General features: G+C 47.5%; 1 protein-coding gene across 1 annotated transcript in view; it reads right to left on the bottom strand.

The window, feature by feature from the left end:
- Positions 1 to 1,872: 1,872 nt before the first annotated feature.
- Positions 1,873 to 19,153, bottom strand: part of rpl7l1 (ribosomal protein L7-like 1) — a 110,855-nt gene continuing 93,574 nt past the window's right edge. Inside the window, exons 6-7 of the mRNA XM_072515525.1 lie at positions 8,844 to 9,054; positions 1,873 to 2,266 (exon numbers count right to left, since the gene is read on the bottom strand). Of these exons, the coding sequence (XP_072371626.1) occupies positions 8,846 to 9,054 (209 nt within the window). The 3' untranslated portion in view covers positions 1,873 to 2,266; positions 8,844 to 8,845. The remainder of the gene's footprint in view (positions 2,267 to 8,843; positions 9,055 to 19,153) is intronic.

Raw genomic sequence — 19,153 nt, 5'->3', positions numbered from 1 at the left:
TGGTTTATTTTATATTTAATATATAAAGGAACAGAGCAGGTTTGCTCGTTTTAATATCATAAAGTAATCAACACCTTATTGCTGTAAACAATCAATTCACTCGATCATCTCGGAAACTAACCAGGGCCAATCTTCTGGAGGGCGTGTTCATATCAGCCACAAAACAACAACTTTCTGCCCTTTTCTTCAGTCACACAGAATGCCAAAGATTTGACCTATGGACAAGGTGGTCAAGAAAGCAGACGGAATGCTTGCCTTCATTGGACGGGGCATCGAGTATAAAAACTGGCAAGTCATGCGTCAGTTGTATAGAACCTTGGCAAGGCCGCACTGGGAATATTGCGCACAATTCTGGTCGCCACACTACCAGAAGGATGTGGAGGCTTTGGAGAGGGTGCAGGGGAGGTTTACCAGGATGTTGCCTGGTATGGAAGGTGTTAGCTATGCAGAGAGGCTGAATCGACTCGGACTGTTTTCATTAGAAAAACAGAGATTGAGAGGTGACCTGATAGAGGTCGACACGATTATGAGGGGCGTGGATAGACAGGTACTCTTTCGGTGGAGGGGTCAGCCACCAGGGGGCAGAGGTTTAAGGTCCGTGGGGCAAAGTTAGAGGAGATGTGCGAGGCAGGTTTTTTACGCGGAGGATGGTGAGTGCCTGGAACGCGTTGTCAGGGGAGGTTGTGGAAGGAGATACATTAACGGCGTTCAAAAGGCATCTTGACAAACACATGGATAGGATGGGTATAGAGGGATACGGCACAAGGAAGCGCTGAGGGTTTGGGCAAAGGTTGGTATCATGACCGGTACAGACTTGGAGGGCCGAAGGGCCTTTTCCTGTGATTTGTTCTTTGATCAAACAGTGACACGTCAGACAATGTTTCACCCCTGCATCTGGGTGCTCAGCAAATCTCCGGTGCTGGCGTCAGAATTCTCCACTGAAAAACTGCTTTGTTTCAGTTTGGTGTTAACCCTTACAAGCTGTTTTTAGCATTACAAAAATAAAAGTAAAAAAATTCAACACATGCAAAATACACTTAAAAGCAGGTTACTTCGTTTAGGTGAATGGCTTATATTAGCACAAGTTCTTTGTCGAATATGTGGGTTGTTTACACAAATCGGTTTCTGGTGTCTGTATTGTTTAGACGTTAAGAGTTTAGTGTCTTGAGCAGTGCTCCAACTAGACTGTGCATGCACAGCTGCACAGCTGTGTGAAAGATAGTGCACTAGTCTTGCTGCAATAAACAATGTGTGCGCACAGCTACATAAACATTTTTAAAAAGGTGTTTGCACTGATCAAAAGGTGCCACACCCAACTACATCTTAAAGGGAACACTGGCCACGAGGTGTTTCATGGTCAGTATACTAACTGGACAAATCGTTCAAAATAATTGGCTGGAATCTGTTCCTGTGTGGGTTTACCTGTATATTCGATCTGCACTTCTGTTATTGTATATCTGTCACACCGCACAAACAAAAAAAAAATCTAAAATTGAGGGGAGATAGATATAGGACAGATGTGAGAGGTAGGTTCTTTACTCACAGAGTAGTAAGGGCGTGGAATGCACAGCCTGCAACAGTAGTGGACTCGCCAACATTAAGGGCATTCAAATGGTCATTGGATAGACGTATGTACGATAAGGGAATAGTGTCGATGGGCTTTAGAGTGGTTTCACAGGTCGGCGCAACATCGAGGGCCGAAGGGCCTGTACTGCACTGTAATGTTCGATGTTCTAAAATCTGAATCGTGTCCAAAACAGGATTTTACAATATTAACCAAACAAGACCCAGTGTCAGCCAATGATAGAGTCACAAACTATTGCAAACAATCCAAGCAAGAATCTCAATTAATGTAATTTCCAGAACAATTGGGAGATTGCCAACCTTCATTTATTAGGAATGAATATCAGATTTTATCAAACTGCGCACTGATATTTAATTCCATTCAAACCCATCATCAGTTTTGATGAATATTTCATATAATCAAAACTCCAACAATTCAACAGATTGTAAATCCTTCCGCTCCATATTGTTGCCTGCGCCCCCAATCCGTGATACATGTCACAACAACCACTAACCCCCAACCCAACCCCCCAGCACCCTGCCAAGAGCTCTTGAGATTTGGTCAGTGAATAGCAGGGTGTCTGTCGCCTGATGTTCTTCTGTTCCAATTGAGATAGTTACATTGCAAAGCTGAATAAAAGTCTGTTTCATTTACTATACATAGTATAGACAAATAAATCCGATTCCAGTTATTTATTGGGACCTGCAAAAAAAACAAAATGCACATGAGAAGCAATGTTAGATATATGGGTGACAGACGGTGAGAAGGGTTTTCAGCAGCTGATAGTGATGGAATTACTGATGTGACCACTGCATCATAGTTGTATCACAATGCTTCGTTTCAGGGGGTATCCCTGAGGACAGGGTCTTCTGGTTTGGAAAGTGCTCCGGGATAAGGGGCTGCAATGCAGCTGAGACAGGTAAGGCAACCCAGGGGCAGGTGTGTCAGCCTCTGCAATAGTCCAACAGGTTTGAGGTTCTTTCAGCTTGATTGGATGAGAGTGGGGCTGCCGGGTGGGCATGGCATCTGGGTACAGGAAGCCGTTCAAATTCACAAATTGAGGTTAATGGGTATGACCTTATAGCCTTACAGAGACGTGGTTAGAAGATCAAAGCCGGGAACTAAATCTTCAGGGGTATGTGACTTTTTGTAAGGACAGGTAGGAAGGGAGGTGGTCAAGCTTTGTTAGAACGAGGTGGAATAAGTAAGATAACAAGAAACAGGGCAGCACGGTAGCACTGTGGTTAGCACAATTGCTTCACAGCTCCAGGGTCCCAGGTTTGATTCCGGCTTGGGTCACTGTCTGTGCGGAGTCTGCACATCCTCCCCGTGTCTGCGTGGGTTTCCTCCGGGTGCTCCGGTTTCCTCCCACAGTCCAAAGATGTGCAGGTTAGGGGATTGGCCGTGATAAATTGCCTTTAGTGTCCAAAATTGCCCTTAGTGTTGGGTGGGGTTGCTGGGTTATGGGGATAGGGTGGAGGTGTTGACCTTGGGTAGGGTGCTCTTTCCAAGAGCCGGTGCAGACTCGATGGGCCGAATGGCCTCCTTCTGCACTGTAAATTCTATGAAGAAAAATGATCTTGGATCAGAAGATGTAGAATCCATATGGGTGGGGATCAGAAATTTCTTTGGGAAGAAGACACAGGTGGGTGTAGTCTATAGGCCCTCTGACAGTAGCTATATTGTACAACACAGATAGAGCAGGAGGTAATGAAGGTGTATAAAAGGTCAGTGCATTAATCATGGGTGACTTCAATCTTCATGTGGATTGGGAAAATCAAATTGGAAGAGGTAGCCATGGGTAAGAATTGATCGAGTGTATTCGGGGCAATCCCTCGAACAATATGTCCAACTAGACTTACATTAACACTGCAATGACGTTACTGTGAGAATCTCCAAGTTGCCACATTCCGGCGCCTGTTCGGGTACACAGAGGGAGAATTCAGAATGTCCAATTCAGCTAACAGCACGTCTTTCGGGACTTGTGGGAGGAAACCGGAGCACCCGGAGGAAACCCACGCAGACACGGGGAGAATGTGCAGACTCCGCACAGACAGTGACCCAAGTCGGGAATCGAACCTGGGACCCTGGAGCTGTGAAGCCACAGTGCTAACCACTGTGCTACCGTGCCACCGTCATCTGCCTGTGTCCGATTTCCCCCCGTATCCTTTGATCTCTTTTGCCCCAAGTGCTGGATCTAACTCTCCTTCCTAAACATACAATGTTTTGGATTCAACTACTTCCTGTGGTAATGAATTCCAGACTCACCACTCTCTGGGTGAAAAAATGTCTCCTCATCTCTGTCCTAAATGGTCTACCCCGTATCCTCAGACTGTGACCCCTGGTTCTGGACACCCCCACCATCGGGAACATCCTTCCTGCATCGACCCTGTCCAGTCCTGTTCGAATTTTATAGGTTTTTTTATGAGATACCCCCTCATTCTTCTAAACTACGGTGAATAAAATCCTAACTAACTCAATCTCCCCTCACACGTCAGTCCCACCATTCCAGGAATCAGTCTGGTAAACATTTGCTGCACCCCCTCGAGAGCAAGACCATCCTTCCTCAGGTAAGACCAAAACTGCCCACAATACTCCATAGGTTATCATAGAATTTACAGTGCAGAAGGAGGCCATTCGGCCCATCGAGTCTGCACCAGCTCTTGGAAAGAGCACCCTAACCAAAGTCAACACCTCCACCTTATCCCCATAACCCAGTAACCCTACCCAACACCAAGGGCAATTTTGGACACTAAGGGCAATTTAGCGTGGCCAATCCACCTAACCTGCACATCTTTGGACTGTGGGAGGAAACCGGAGCACCCGGAGGAAACCCACGCACACACGGGGAGGATGTGCAGACTCCACACATACAGTGACCCAAGCCGGAATCGAACCTGGGACCCTGGAGCTGTGAAGTAACTGTGCTATCCACAATGCTACCGTGCTGCCCTAATAATAATATTTTATTGTCACAAGTTTGTATTTACTGTGAAAAGCCCCTTGTCACCACAATCCGGCGCCTGTTCAGGGAGGCTGGCGGGAATTGAACCCTTGCTGGCCTTGTTCTGCATTATAAACTAGCTGACTAGCCCACTGAGCTAAACTCCATCTCCAGGTGTGGCCTCACCAAGGTCCTGTTTAATTGCAGCAAGACATCCCTGCTCCTGTACTCAAATCAAAGAACAAAGAACTGTACAGCACAGGAACAGGCCCTTCTTGTAATCTTGTAGACCTCTATCAGGTCGCCCCTCAACCTCCGTCGTTCCAGTGAGAACAAACCGAGTTTATTCAACCACTCCTCATAGCTAATGCCCTCCATACCAGGCAACATTCTGGTAAATCTCTTCTGCACCCTCTCTAAAGCCTCCACATCCTTCTGGTAGTGTGGCGACCAGAATTGAACACTATACTCCAAGTGTGGCCTAACTAAGGTTCTATACAGCTGCAACATGACTTGCCAATTCTTATACTCAATGCCCCGGCCAATGAAGGCAAGCATGCCGTATGCCTTCTTGACTACATAGAATTTACAGTGCAGAAGGAGACCATTCAGCCCATCGAGTCTGCACCGGATCTTGGAAAGAGCACCCCACCCCTCCACCCTATCCCCCACCAAGCTTTTTGAACACCAAGGGCAATTTATCATGGCCAATCCACTTAACCTGCACATCTTTGGACTGTGGGAGGAAACTGGAGCACCCGGAGGAAACCCACGCACACACGGGGAGAACGTGCAGACTCTGCACAGACAGTGACCCAAACCAGAAATTGAACCTGTGACCCTGGAGCTGTGAAGCAACTGTGCTAACCACTGTGCTACCATGTTGCCTTCTACACCTGAGTTGCCACTTTCAGTGACTTGTGTACCTGTACACTCAGATCCCTCTGTCCAACAATACTCTTCAGGGTTCTGCCATTCACTGTATATTTCCCACCTGCATTAGACCTTCCAAAATGCATTGCCTCACATTTGTCCGGATTAAACTCCATCTGCCATCTCTCCGCCCAAGTCTCCAAACAATCTAAATCCTGCTGTATCCTCTGACAGTCCTCACCGCTATCCGCAATTCCACCAACCTTTGTGTCGTCTGCAAACTTACTAATCAGACCAGTTACATTTTCCTTCAAATCATTTATATATGTTACAAACAGCAAAGGTCCCAGCACTGATCCCTGTGGAACACCACTAGTCACAGCCCTCCAATTAGAAATACACCCTTCCACTGCTACCCTTTGTCTTCTATGACCTAGCCAGTTCTGTATCCACCTTGCCAACTCACCTCTGATCCCGTGTCACTTTACCTTTTGTCTGCCATGAGGCACCATGCCAAAGGCCTTACTGAAGTCCATGTAGACAACATCCACTGCCCTATCCTCATCAATCATCTTCATCACTTCCTCGACAAACTCTGTCAAATTAGTGAGACACGTCCTCCCCTTCACAAAACCATGCTGCCTCTTGCTAATACGTCCACTTATTTCCAAGAGGGAGTAAATCCTGTCTCGAAGAATTCTCTCCAATAATTTCCCGACCACTGATGCAAGGCTCAATGACCTGTAATTACCTGAATTATCCTTGCTATCCTTCTTAAACAAAGGAACAACATTGGCTATTCTCCAGTCCTTTAGGACCTCTTCGGTGGCCAGTGAAAATACAAAGATTTCTGTCAAGGCCCCAGCAATTTCCTCCCTCAGTATTCTGGGGTGTATCCCATCATGCCTTGGGGATCTCTCTACCTTAATGTTTTTCAAGATTCCCAATACCTCCTTTTTGATCTCAATGTGACCCAGATTATCTACACACCCTTCCCCAGACGCATCATCCACCAGGTCCTTTTCTTTGGCGATTACTCATTTAATACCTTGCCCATTTCCCCTGGCTCCACAGATTCCCTCCTCTGTCCCGGAGGGGGACAGCCCTCTCGCTGGCTACCCTCTTGCTTTTTATATATGTATGAAAAAGCCTTGGGATTTTCCTTAACCCTATTTGCCAATGACTTTTCGTGACCCCTTTTAGCCCTCCTGACTCCTTGCTTAGGTTTCTCTCTCCTTTCCTTGTAGTCCACACTTGCTTCGTGTGTTCCCAGACTCCTAGTCTTGACAAATGCTTCCTTTTCCTTTTTGACTAGGCTCACAATATCTCTCGTTATCCAAGGTTCCCGAAACTTGCCATACTTCCAACCTAACCTTTCTGCTTTTGTACTCTATTCATGAAGTCCAAGATCCCTTATACTTGGCAAAGTCCTGTCAACTTCAAGATCTTTGCAGATGAATTCCAGGTCTCTTTTCACTGCACACTCTCGGAAAGTGACACTAAGTTTATAAACCATTCCCTATCCCATTCACCTAAATGCATCACCTCATTCCATATTAAATTCTCCCTGCCACGTGTGCCTAGCTACTCTCCTATCCATGTTCTGTTGCAGTCGATCAATTTTCTCACTGTTTGTCAGAAATCCAGGTTTGGTGTAATAATCAAATTTTGAAATGTTTGTGCATTCCAATATGCAACCACTCTTGGTCAACACCAGCGTCTAGTCTGACAAACATTCACCACAACCCGCTGTTTCCTATCCTTGGGCTAATGTTTAAAAATATCCAAACTGACATTGACCTTCCCACTGAGCCTCCATCCATCTTTTATGCCAAACACTTGAAATCTATATAGACGACATCCATTATCCTCATCTACCTTCTGTTACTCCATTGAATAATTCAATTGGTACGAGTCTTACATCCTCCTGTCTTCTACATTCCCAACTTTTGGGCCATTGACAAATCTTAAAATGAAGGCCCACCTAGCCAATTGCAGGTCATGAATAAATATGAGAAAAGTAGCAGTGCCAACTCCATCCCGCAGGAAACATCAGCCCACACTTTTCACCAATCTGAAAAATAAGGGCTCTCCATCACTTTCTACTTTCAGTTGCTTAGAACATAGAACATAGAAAATACAGCACAGAACAGGCCCTTCGGCCCACGATGTTGTGCCGAACCTTTGTCCTAGATTAATCATAGATTATCATTGAATTTACAGTGCAGAAGGAGGCCATTCGGCCCTTTGAGTCTGCACCGGCTCTTGGAAAGAGCACCCTACCCAAACGCAACACCTCCACCGAACACCAAGGGCAATTTGGACATTAAGGGCAATTTATCATTGGCCAATTCACCTAACCCGCACATCTTTGGATTGTGGGAGGAAACCGGAGCACCCGGAGGAAACCCACGCAGACACGGGGAGGACGTGCAGACTCCGCACAGACAGTGACCCAAGCCGGAATCGAACCTGGGACCCTGGAGCTGTGAAGCAATTGTGCTATCCAAAATGCTACCGTGCTGCCCTTGAGAACAAATAAATCTACACCCCATCATTCTACTGTAATCCATGTACCTATCCAATAGCTGCTTGAAGGTCCCTAATGTTTCCGACTCAACTACTTCCACAGGCAGTGCATTCCATGCCCCCACTACTCTCTGGGTAAAGAACCTACCTCTGATATCCCTCCTATATCTTCCACTTTAAATTTATGTCCCCTTGTAATGGTTTGTTCCACCCGGGGAAAAAGTCTCTGACTGTCTACTCTATCTATTCCCCAAAAATAAATTTAGAGTACCCAATAGAGTGGGCAGCACGGTAGCCTTGTGGATAGCACAATTGCTTCACAGCTCCAGGGTCCCAGGTTCGATTCCAGCTTGGGTCACTGTCTGTGCGGAGTCCGCACATCCTCCCAGTGTGCGCGTGGGTTTCCTCCGGGTGCTCCGGTTTCCTCCCACAGTCCAAAGATGTGCAGGTTAGGTGGATTGGCCATGATAAATTGCCCTTAGTGTCCAAAATTGCCCTTAGTGTTGGGTGGGGTTACTGGGTTATGGGGATCGGGTGGAGGTGTTGACCTTGGGGAGGGTGCTCTTTCCAAGAGCCGGTGCAGACTCGATGGGCTGAATGGCCTCCTTCTGCACTGTAAATTCTACGTAAATTCATTTTTTGCAATTAAGGGGCAATTTAGCGTGGCCAATCCACCTACTCTGCACATCTTTGGGTTGTGGGGGTGAGACCCATGCAGACATGGGGAGAATGTGCAAACTCCACAAGGACAGTGGCCCGGGGTCAAACCCGGATCCTCGGCGTCGTAAGGCAGCAGTGCTAACCACTGCGCCACTGTGCTGCCCAGAGTTGCTGAGCTTAGTTCATATCTGGGCAGTCAGTGCTTCTTTAACCTCCTGTGCTCGAATCAGCTAAAGCCCCAAGCCCGAGGTCAGTTAGAACCTGCCCCAATACCTTTAATTGAGCTGCCGAATAAGTTTGTTGATTCCTTCTCCACGGTTCCCCATCTCTCCGAAATCATTGAGAAATCCCACTTTGTTCTTTGCTGCGTGTCGAGCTACTGACAGCCGGAAGGGCCAGAGGAAACCGCTGGCCTCCTTGAAGAATTTTCCCACGCAGTAGATTTCATGTATCAGATCCTCGAGACAGATCATTCCCCATTTCCCTGTCGACAAAAGTAGGCGAATAAAAGTCTGAAAATGGAGGGTCTCAATGTGTGACTGCCAATTTTTAAGGTAGGAGGCTATGTATCAGCAAAAGAACAAAGAACAGAACAGTACAGCACAGGAACAGGCCCTTCGGCCCTCCAAGCCCATGCCGACTATGCTGCCCGACTAAACTACAATCTTCTACACTTCCTGGGTCCGTATCCTTCTATTCCCATCCTATTCATGTATTTGTCAAGATGCCCCTTAAATGTCCCTATCGTCCCTGCTTCCACTACCTCCTCCGGCAGCGAGTTCCAGGCACCCACTACCCTTGGTGTAAAAAAACTTACCTCACAGATCTCCTCGAAACTTCACCCGTCGCACCTTAAACCTATGTCCCCGAGTGATTGACTCTTCCACCCTGGGGGAAAGCCTCTGACTATCCACTCTGTCTATGCCCCTCATAATTTTGTATACCTCTATCAGGTCGCCCGTCAACCTCCTTCGTTCCAGTGAGAACAAACCGAGTTTATTCAATCGCTCCTCATAGCTAATGCCCTCCATACCAGGCAACATTCTGGTAAATCTCTTCTGCACCCTCTCTAAAGCCTCCACATCCTTCTGGTAGTGTGGTAACACTATGTTCCAAATGAGGCCTAACTAAGGTTAATTAGAGATAGTATAACAGCTACAGAAAGGCAGTTCGAGGAGTATCTGCCTGAAGTAGTATGGGTTGAAGTCAGAAATAGGAAAGGAGCAGTCACCTTGTTAGGAGTTTTCTATCGGCCCCCCAATAGTAGCAGAGATGTGGAGGAACAGATTGGAAAACAGATTTTGGAAAGGTGCAGAAGTCACAGGGTAGTAGTCATGGGTGATTTTAACTTCCCAAACATTGACTCTTGGGGCCAAGTGCGGGCAACTGGGACTAGCTTAATGGTAAAAACTGGGCGGCATGGACTGGTTGGGCCGAAGGGCCTGTTTCCATGCTGTAAACTTCTATGATTCTATGAGTGGAAACTCTTTAGATCAAATAGTTTGGATGGGGTGGTGTTTGTGCAGTGTGTCCAGGAAGCTTTTCTAACACAGAATGTAGATTGTCCGACCAGAGGGGAGGCAATATTGGATTTGGTACTTGGTAATGAACCAGGGCAAGTGATAGATTTGTTAGTGGGGGAGCATTTTGGAGATAGTGACCACAATTAGAACATAGAACATAGAACAATACAGCGCAGTACAGGCCCTTCGGCCCACGATGTTGCACCGAAACAAAAGCCATCTAACCTACACTATGCCATTATCATCCATATGTTTATCCAATAAACTTTTAAATGCCCTCAATGTTGGCGAGTTCACTACTGTAGCAGGTAGGGCATTCCACGGCCTCACTACTCTTTGCGTAAAGAACCTACCTCTGACCTCTGTCCTATATCTATTACCCTTCAGTTTAAAGTTATGTCCCCTCGTGCCAGCCATATCCATCCGCGGGAGAAGGCTCTCACTGTCCACCCTATCCAACCCCCTGATCATTTTGTATGCCTCTATTAAGTCTCCTCTCAACCTTCTTCTCTCCAACGAAAACAACCTCAAGTCCATCAGCCTTTCCTCATAAGATTTTCCCTCCATACCAGGCAACATCCTGGTAAATCTCCTCTGCACCCGCTCCAAAGCCTCCACGTCCTTCCTATAATGCGGTGACCAGAACTGTACGCAATACTCCAAATGCGGCCGAACCAGAGTTCTGTACAGCTGCAACATGACCTCCCGACTCCGGAACTCAATCCCTCTACCAATAAAGGCCAACACTCCATAGGCCTTCTTCACAACCCTATCAACCTGGGTGGCAACTTTCAGGGATCTATGTACATGGACACCTAGATCCCTCTGCTCATCCACACTTTCAAGAACTTTACCATTAGCCAAATATTCCGCATTCCTGTTATTCCTTCCAAAGTGAATCACCTCACACTTCTCTACATTAAACTCCATTTGCCACCTCTCAGCCCAGCTCTGCAGCTTATCTATATCCCTCTGTAACCTGCTACATCCTTCCACACTATCGACAACACCACCGACTTTAGTATCGTCTGCAAATTTACTCACCCACCCTTCTGCGCCTTCCTCTAGGTCATTGATAAAAATGACAAACAGCAATTCTGTGACTTTCACTTTAGTAATGGAGAGGGATAGGTGCGTGCAACAGGGCAAGGTTTACAATTGGGGGAAGGGTAAATACGATGTTGTCAGACAAGAATTGAAGTGCATAAGTTGGGAACATAGGCGGTCAGGGAAGGACACAAGTGAAATGTGGAACTTGTTCAAGGAACAGGTACTACGTGTCCTTGATATGTATGTCCCTGTCAGGCAGGGAAGAGATGGTTGAGTGAGGGAACCATGTTTGACAAGAGAGGTTGAGTGTCTTGCTAAGAGGAAAAAGGAGACTTATGTAAGGCTGAGGAAACAAGGTTCAGACAGGGCGCTGGAGGGATACAAGATAGCCAGGAGGGAACTGAAGAAAGGGATTAGGAGAGCTAAGAGAGGGCATGAACAATCTTTGGCGGGTAGGATCACGGAAAACCCCAAGGCCTTTTACACATGTGAGAAATATGAGAATGACTCGAGCGAGGGTAGGTCCGATCAAGGACAGTAGCGGGAGATTGTGTATTGAGTCTGAAGAGATAGGAGAGGTCTTGAACGAGTACTTTTCTTCTGTATTTACAAATGAGAGGGGCCATATCGTTGGAGAGGACAGTGTGAAACAGACTGGTAAGCTCGAGGAAATACTTGTTAGGAAGTTTGCATTTTGAAAAACTTGAGGATAGACAAGTCCCCCAGGCCTGACGGGATATATCCAAGGATTCTATGGGAAGCAAGAGATGAAATTTGCAGAGTCGTTGGCAATGATCGTTTCGTCCTCACTGTCAACAGGGGTGGTACCAGGGGATTGGAGAGTGGCGAATGTCGTGCCCCTGTTCAAAAAAGGGACTAGGAATAACCCTGGGAATTACAGGCCAGTTAGTCTTACTTCAGTGGTAGGCAAAGTAATGGAAAGGGTACTGAAGGATAGGATTTCTGAGCATCTGGAAAGAAACTGCTTGATTAGGGATAGTCAGCACGGATTTGTGAGGGGTAGGTCTTGCCTTACAAGTCTTATTGAATTCTTTGAGGAGGTGACCAAGCATGTGGATGAAGGTAAAGCAGTGGATGTAGTGTACATGGATTTTAGTAAGGCATTTGATCAGGTTCCCCATGGTAGGCTTATGCAGAAAGTAAGGAGGCATGGGATAGTGGGAAATTTGGCCAGTTGGATAACGAACTGGCGAACCGATAGAAGTCAGAGAGTGGTGGTGGATGGCAAATATTCAGCCTGGATCCCGGTTACCAGTGGCGTACCGCAGGGATCAGTTCTGGGTCCTCTGCTTTTTGTGATTTTCATTCATGACTTGGATGAGGGAGTTGAAGGGTGGGTCAGTAAATTTGCAGACGATACGAAGATTGGTGGAGTTGTGGATAGTGAGGAGGGCTGTTGTCGGCTGCAAAGAGACATAGATAGGACGCAGAGCTGGGCTGAGAAGTGGCAGATGGAGTTTAACCCTGAAAAGTGTGAGGTTGTCCATTTTGGAAGGACAAATATGAATACGGAATACAGGGTTAACGGTAGAGTTCTTGGCAATGTGGAGGAGCAGAGAGATCTTGGGGTCTATGTTCATACATCTTTGAAAGTTGATAGAGCTGTGAAGAAGGCCTATGGTGTGCTAGCGTTCATTAACAGAGGGATTGAATTTAAGAGCCGTGAGGTGATGATGCAGCTGTACAAAACTTTGGTAAGGCCACATTTGGAGTACTGTGTACAGCTCTGGTCGCCTCATTTTAAGAATGATGTGGAAGCTTTGGAAAAGGTGCAAAGGAGATTTACCAGCATGTTGCCTGGAATGGAGAGTAGGTCTTACGAGGAAAGGTTGAGGGTGCTAGGCCTTTTCTCATTAGAACGGAGAAGGATGAGGGGCGACTTGATAGAGGTTTATAAGATGATCAAGGGAATAGATAGAGTAGACAGTCAGAGACTTTTTCCCCAGGTGGAACAAACCATTACAAGGGGACATAAATTTAAGGTGAATGGTGGAAGAATAGGGGGGATGTCAGAGGTAGGTTCTTTACCCAGAGTAGTGGGGGCATGGAATGCACTGCCTGTGGAAGTAGTTGAGTCGGAAACATTAGGGACCTTCAAGCAGCTATTGGATAGGTTCATGGATTACGGTAGAATGATATAGTGTAGATTAATTTGTTCTTAAGGGCAGCACGGTAGCATTGTGGATAGCACAATTGCTTCACAGCTCCAGGGCCCCAGGTTCGATTCCGGCTTGGGTCACTGTCTGTGCGGAGTCTGCACATCCTCCCAGTGTGCGTGGGTTTCCTCCGGGTGCTCCGGTTTCCTCCCACAGTCCAAAGATGGGCAGGTTAGGTGGATTAGCCAGGATAAATTGCCCTTAGTGTTGAGTGGAGGTGTTGACCTTGGGTAGGGTGCTCTTTCCAACAGCCGGTGCAGACTCAATGGGCCGAATGGCCTCCTTCTGCACTGTAAATTCTATGATAATCTATGATTAATTTAGGACAAAGGTTCGGCACAACATTGTGGGCCGAAGGGCCTGTTCTGTGCTGTATTTTTCTATGTTCTATATTCTAAGGTACAGCTGCAACATGACTTGCCAATTTTTATACTCAATGCCGCGACCGATGAAGGCCAGCATGCCGGATGCCTTCTTGACCACCTTATCCACATGCGTTGCCACTTTCAGTGATCAGTGGACATGCTCAGATCTCTCTGCCTGTCAGTACTCGCAAGAGTTCTACCATTTACTGTGTAATTCCTACATGCATTGGACCTTCCAAAGTGCATTACCCCACACTCGTCCGGATTAAACTCCATCTGCCATTTCTCCGCCCAAGACTCCAACCAGTTCATATCCTGCTGTATCCTCTGACAATCCTCTTCACTATCCGCAACTCCAATTTTTGTGTTGTCTGCGAACTTACTAATCAGACCAGCTACATTTTCTTCCAAATCATTTAAATACACCACAAACAACAAAGGCCCCAGAATTGATCCCTGTGGAATGCCACTAGTCACAGCCCTCCATTCAGAAAAACACCCTCTACTGCTACCCTGTCTTCTGTGCCCTAGCCAGTTCTGTATCCAACTTGCCAGCTCTCCTCTGATCCCGTGAGACTTCACCTTTTGTACCAGTCTACCATGAGATACCTTGTCAAAGGCTTTACTGAAGTCCATGTAAACAACCTCTACTGCCTCATGCGAGAGTGCCTTTAAGAACTGGATGTTTAAGCAATGTACCTTTAAGAAAACAGTGATGTCATAGAGTGGGTGGAGCTCAGCTCAGGTCAGCCATTTTGCAGTTTGGTTTTGCAGTTTAAAAAATGCCTGCTAGTTTTGCTGAGAGCAGTTTAAAAGTAGAAAGCCAGTTTGAGACAGCAGCTTGAGAAGTTCTGGTTTGCTGTGATCTGTTTAGAAGGGAGAAAGCCAGGTTTGAGACAGCAGCTTGGGCGTGTCTGTGGGTTTCCAGAGAGCTGCATGAAGAAAGCAAGGTGCTGGAGCTGAAGTCACCCAAGCTAATATATCTCTGCCATTCTAAAGAAAATATATATATCCTTTAACCTGATGTGATACTGTTTAAAGGTGTTAAGTCTCTTGGAAGTTTGAAGGAACATTTTAAGGGGTTATTTATGGTTGCAATATTTTCTGAGTTATCTTTGAAGTAAGGAGTGTTACGAGATCCAATGTTTATTTAAGATGTTAAGTTGAGTTCATGGAATAAACAGTGTTTTGCGTTTAAAAACCCATAATTGTAATTCCACACCTAGGGAACAAGCCGTGTGCAAGGAAAAGCAACAAATCCATTAAAGGGAGGGGTTGGTTGAACTCCATGATACATTTCTGGTTCTGAAAATCCTCGCCCATAACACTTTCTCTAGAACGAGGGGTCACAGTTTTAGGATAAGAGGTAGCAGATTTAAAACAGAGATGAGGAGAAAAGACTTCTCTCAAACGGTTGCGAATCTGTGAAATTCATTCGATGGATGACGGGACATTGAGTAAATTTAAGGAGATGGACAGATTTTTAATTAGTAAAGGGTTGAAGTTATGGAGAACAGGCAGAAAAGTGGAGTTAAGGCCAAGATGAGATCAGCCATGATCGTAAGGGACCTTGTTGTTTTGTCCATAGATCTCTGAAGGCAGACGGGCAGGTTAATAGGGGGTGAAAAAGGCAGATGGGGCACTTGCCTTTATCAATCGCGGCATCGATTACAGAAGCAGGGGGGTCATGTTGGAGTTGTACAGAAAATTGGTGAGGCCACAGCTGGAGCACTGTGTGTAATTCTGGTCACCACATTACAGGAAGGATGTGATTGCACTGGAGGGGGTGCAGAGGAGATTCACCAGGATGTCGCTGGGATGGAACATTTCAGTTATGAGGAGTTGGATAGATTTGGGTTGTTTTCGTTAGAGTAGAGAAGACCGAGGGGTGACCTGATCGAGGTGGACAAGATTCCGAGGGGCATGGACAGGGTGGATAGGGAGCAGCTGTTGCCCTTAGTTTAAAGGTCAGTTACGAGGAGACGCAAGTTCAAGGTGAGGGGCGGGAGGTTTATGGGATGTTTGAGGAAAAACATTTTACCCAGAGGGTGGTGAGGGTCTGGAACGCGCTGCCTGGGAGGGTGGTGAGGGTCTGGAACGCGCTGCCTGGGAGGGTGGTGAGGGTCTGGAATACGCTGCCTGGGAGGGTGGTGAGGGTCTGGAACGCGCTGCCTGGGAGGGTGGTGAGGGTCTGGAATACGCTGCCTGGGAGGGTGGTGAGGGTCTGGAATACGCTGCCTGGGAGGGTGGTGAGGGTCTGGAACGCGCTGCCTGGGAGGGTGGTGAGGGTCTGGAATACGCTGCCTGGGAGGGTGGTGAGGGTCTGGAACGCACTGTCTGGGAGGGTGGTGAGGGTCTGGAACGCACTGCCTGGGAGGGTGGTGAGGGTCTGGAACGCACTGCCTGGGAGGGTGGTGAGGGTCTGGAACGCACTGCCTGGGAGGGTGGTGAGGGTCTGGAACGCGCTGCCTGGGAGGGTGGGAGAGGGTCTGGAACGCGCTGCCTGGGAGGGTGGTGAGGGTCTGGAACGCACTGCCTGGGAGGGTGGTGAGGGTCTGGAACGCGCTGCCTGGGAGGGTGGGAGAGGGTCTGGAACGCGCTGCCTGGGAGGGTGGTGAGGGTCTGGAACGCGCTGCCTGGGAGGGTGGTGAGGGTCTGGAATGCGCTGCCTGGGAGGGTGGTGAGGGTCTGGAACGCGCTGCCTGGGAGGGTGGTGAGGGTCTGGAACACATTGCCTGGGAGGGTGGTGAGGGTCTGGAACGCGCTGCCTGGGAGGGTGGTGAGGGTCTGGAACGTGCTGCCTGGGAGGGTGGTGAGGGTCTGGAACGCGATGCCTGGGAGGCGGGTTGCCTCACATCCTTGTAAAAAGTACCTGGATGAGCACTTGGCCGTCATAACATTCAAGGCCATGGGCCAAGTGCTGGCCAATGGGATTAGGTGGGCGGGTCAGGGACTGCCATGCGTTGCTGCAGACTCGATGGGCCGCTTCTGCACTCGATTATTCTGTACTGAATGGCAGAGCAGACTCCAGAGGGGGTGAATTGTTGATTCCTGCTCCTTATTTTTTGAGGATATAACTAGAATAGGTAAGGGTGAACCAGTAGATGTGATGTATTTGGATTTATAAGAGGTTAGTGTGCCAAATTAAAACACATGGAATTGGGGGTAGAATATTGGCATGGATTGAGAATTGGTTAGCAGACAGGAAACAGAGAGTAGGAATAAATGGGTCTTTTTTGGAGTAGCAGGCAGTGATTAGTGGTCTATCTCAGGGATCCGTGACTGGGCCCTGCTATTCGTCATATATATCAATGATTTGGATGAGGGAACCAAATGTAATGTTTCCAAATTTGCCAACGACACGAAGCTTAGTGAGGAGGATGCTAAGACGCTTCAAGGAGATTTGGACAAGTTGAGTGAGTGGGCAAATACAAGGCAGATGTAGTATAATGTGGATAAGTGTGAAGTCAGGAAAACAGAATGTCAGAGTTGTATTTAAATATTGGTGGATTTGGAAATATTGATGTATAAAGGGGCCTTGGTGTCCTTGTACACCAATCACTGAAAGCACGCATGCAGGTGCATCAAGCAGTTAGGAAGGCGAATGATATCCATAGAATCGCTGCAATGCAGGCGGAGGCCAATCAGCCCATCAAGTCTGCACCGACCCCTGAAAGAGCACATCATCTAGGCCCCTCCCCCACCCGATCCACAGAACCCCCATCTAACCTGCACATCTTTAGACACTAAGGGGCAATTTATCATGGCCAATTCATCTAACCTGCATATCGTTGTACTGTAGGAGGAAACCGGAGCACCCGGAGGAAACCCACAGACATACAAAGCGTGCAAACTCCACACAGACACCCAAGTCTGCAATTGAACCCGGGTCCCTGGTGCTGTGAGGCAGCAGTGCCAGGCACTGGTCACCACATTATAGGTGCCATAAGATATAGGAGCAGAATTAGGCCACTCGGCCCATCGAGTCTGCTCCGCCATTCAATCATGGCTGATATTTTCTCATCCTCATTCCCCCTATAACCCCTGATCCCCTTATTAATCAAGAACCTATCTATCTCTGTCTTAAAGACACTCAGTGATTTGGCCTCCACAGCCTTCTGCGGCAAAGAGTTCCACAGATTCACCACCCTCTGGCTGAAGAAATTCCTCCCCATCTCTGTTTTAAAGGATCGTCCCTTTAGTCTGAGATGGTTCTAGTTTTTCCTACAAGTGGAAACATCCTCTCCACGTCCACTCTATCCAGGCCTCGCAGTATCCCGTTAAGTTTCAATAAGATCCCCCCTCATCCTTCTAAACTCCGAGTACAGACCCAGAGTCCTCAACCGTTCCTCATACGACAAGTTCTTCATTCCAGGGATCATTCTTGTGAACCTCCTCTGGACCCTTTCCAAGGCCAGCACATCCTTCCTTAGATACGGGGCCCAAAACTGCTCACAATACTCCAAATGGGGTCTGACCAGAGCCTTATTACAGCCTCAGAAGTACATCCCTGGTCTTGTATTCTAGCTCTCTCGACATGAATGCCAACATTGCATTTGCCTTCCTAACTGCCGACTGAACCTGCATGTTCACCTGAAGAGAACCGTGAACAAGGATTCCCAAGTCCCTTTGTGCTTCTGATTTCCTAAGCATTTCCCCATTTAGAAAATAGTCTATGCCTAAATTCCTCCTTCCAAAGTGCATAACCTCACACTTTTCCACATTGTAATTCATTTGCCACTTCAGTGCCCACTCTCGGACTCGAGGACAGGAACAAAGATATCTTACTGCTGTACAGAGCTTTGGTGAGATTGCACCTCGAAGATTGAGTGCAGTTTTGGTCTCCTTACCCGACAAAGAACATAGACGTTTTTATGTTTCTGCTTCTCGAAGTGAGAACTTGCCATAGAAGGGGTGCAGCGAAGGTTAACCAGCCTCCGGGGATGGCAGGTTTGTCATGAGGAGAGATTGGGTTGACCGGGCTTGTAGTTATTGGAATTTAGAAGAATGAGAGTGGATCTCAGTGAAACATATGAAATTCTGAGTGAGTTGGACAGACTGGATGCAGGGATAATATATCCTCTGGCCAGGGTGGGGGGGGGGGGGGGGGGGGGGGGGGGGGGGGGGGTCACAGTTTCAGGATACACAGTAGGACATTCATAGAATTTACAGTGCAGAAGGAGGCCATTCAGCCCATCGAGTCTGCACCGGCTCTTGGAAAGAGCACCCTACCCAAGGTCCACACCGCCACCCTATCCCCATAACCCAGTAAACCCCACCCAACACTAAGGGCAATTTTGGACACTAAGGGCAATTTATCACGGCCAATCCACCTAACCTGCACATCTTTGGACTGTGGGAGGAAACCGGAGCACCCGGAGGAAACCCACGCAGACACGGGGAGGATATGCAGACTCCGCACAGACAGTGACCCAAGCCGGAATCGAACCTGGGACCCTGGAGCTGTG

The sequence above is a fragment of the Scyliorhinus torazame genome, chromosome 1, assembly GCF_047496885.1.
Source record: "Scyliorhinus torazame isolate Kashiwa2021f chromosome 1, sScyTor2.1, whole genome shotgun sequence".
Classification (NCBI taxonomy): Eukaryota; Metazoa; Chordata; class Chondrichthyes; order Carcharhiniformes; family Scyliorhinidae; genus Scyliorhinus; species Scyliorhinus torazame.
The sequence above is the reverse complement of the archived record's forward strand: the minus strand, read 5'-3'. Positions and strand labels throughout refer to the sequence as shown.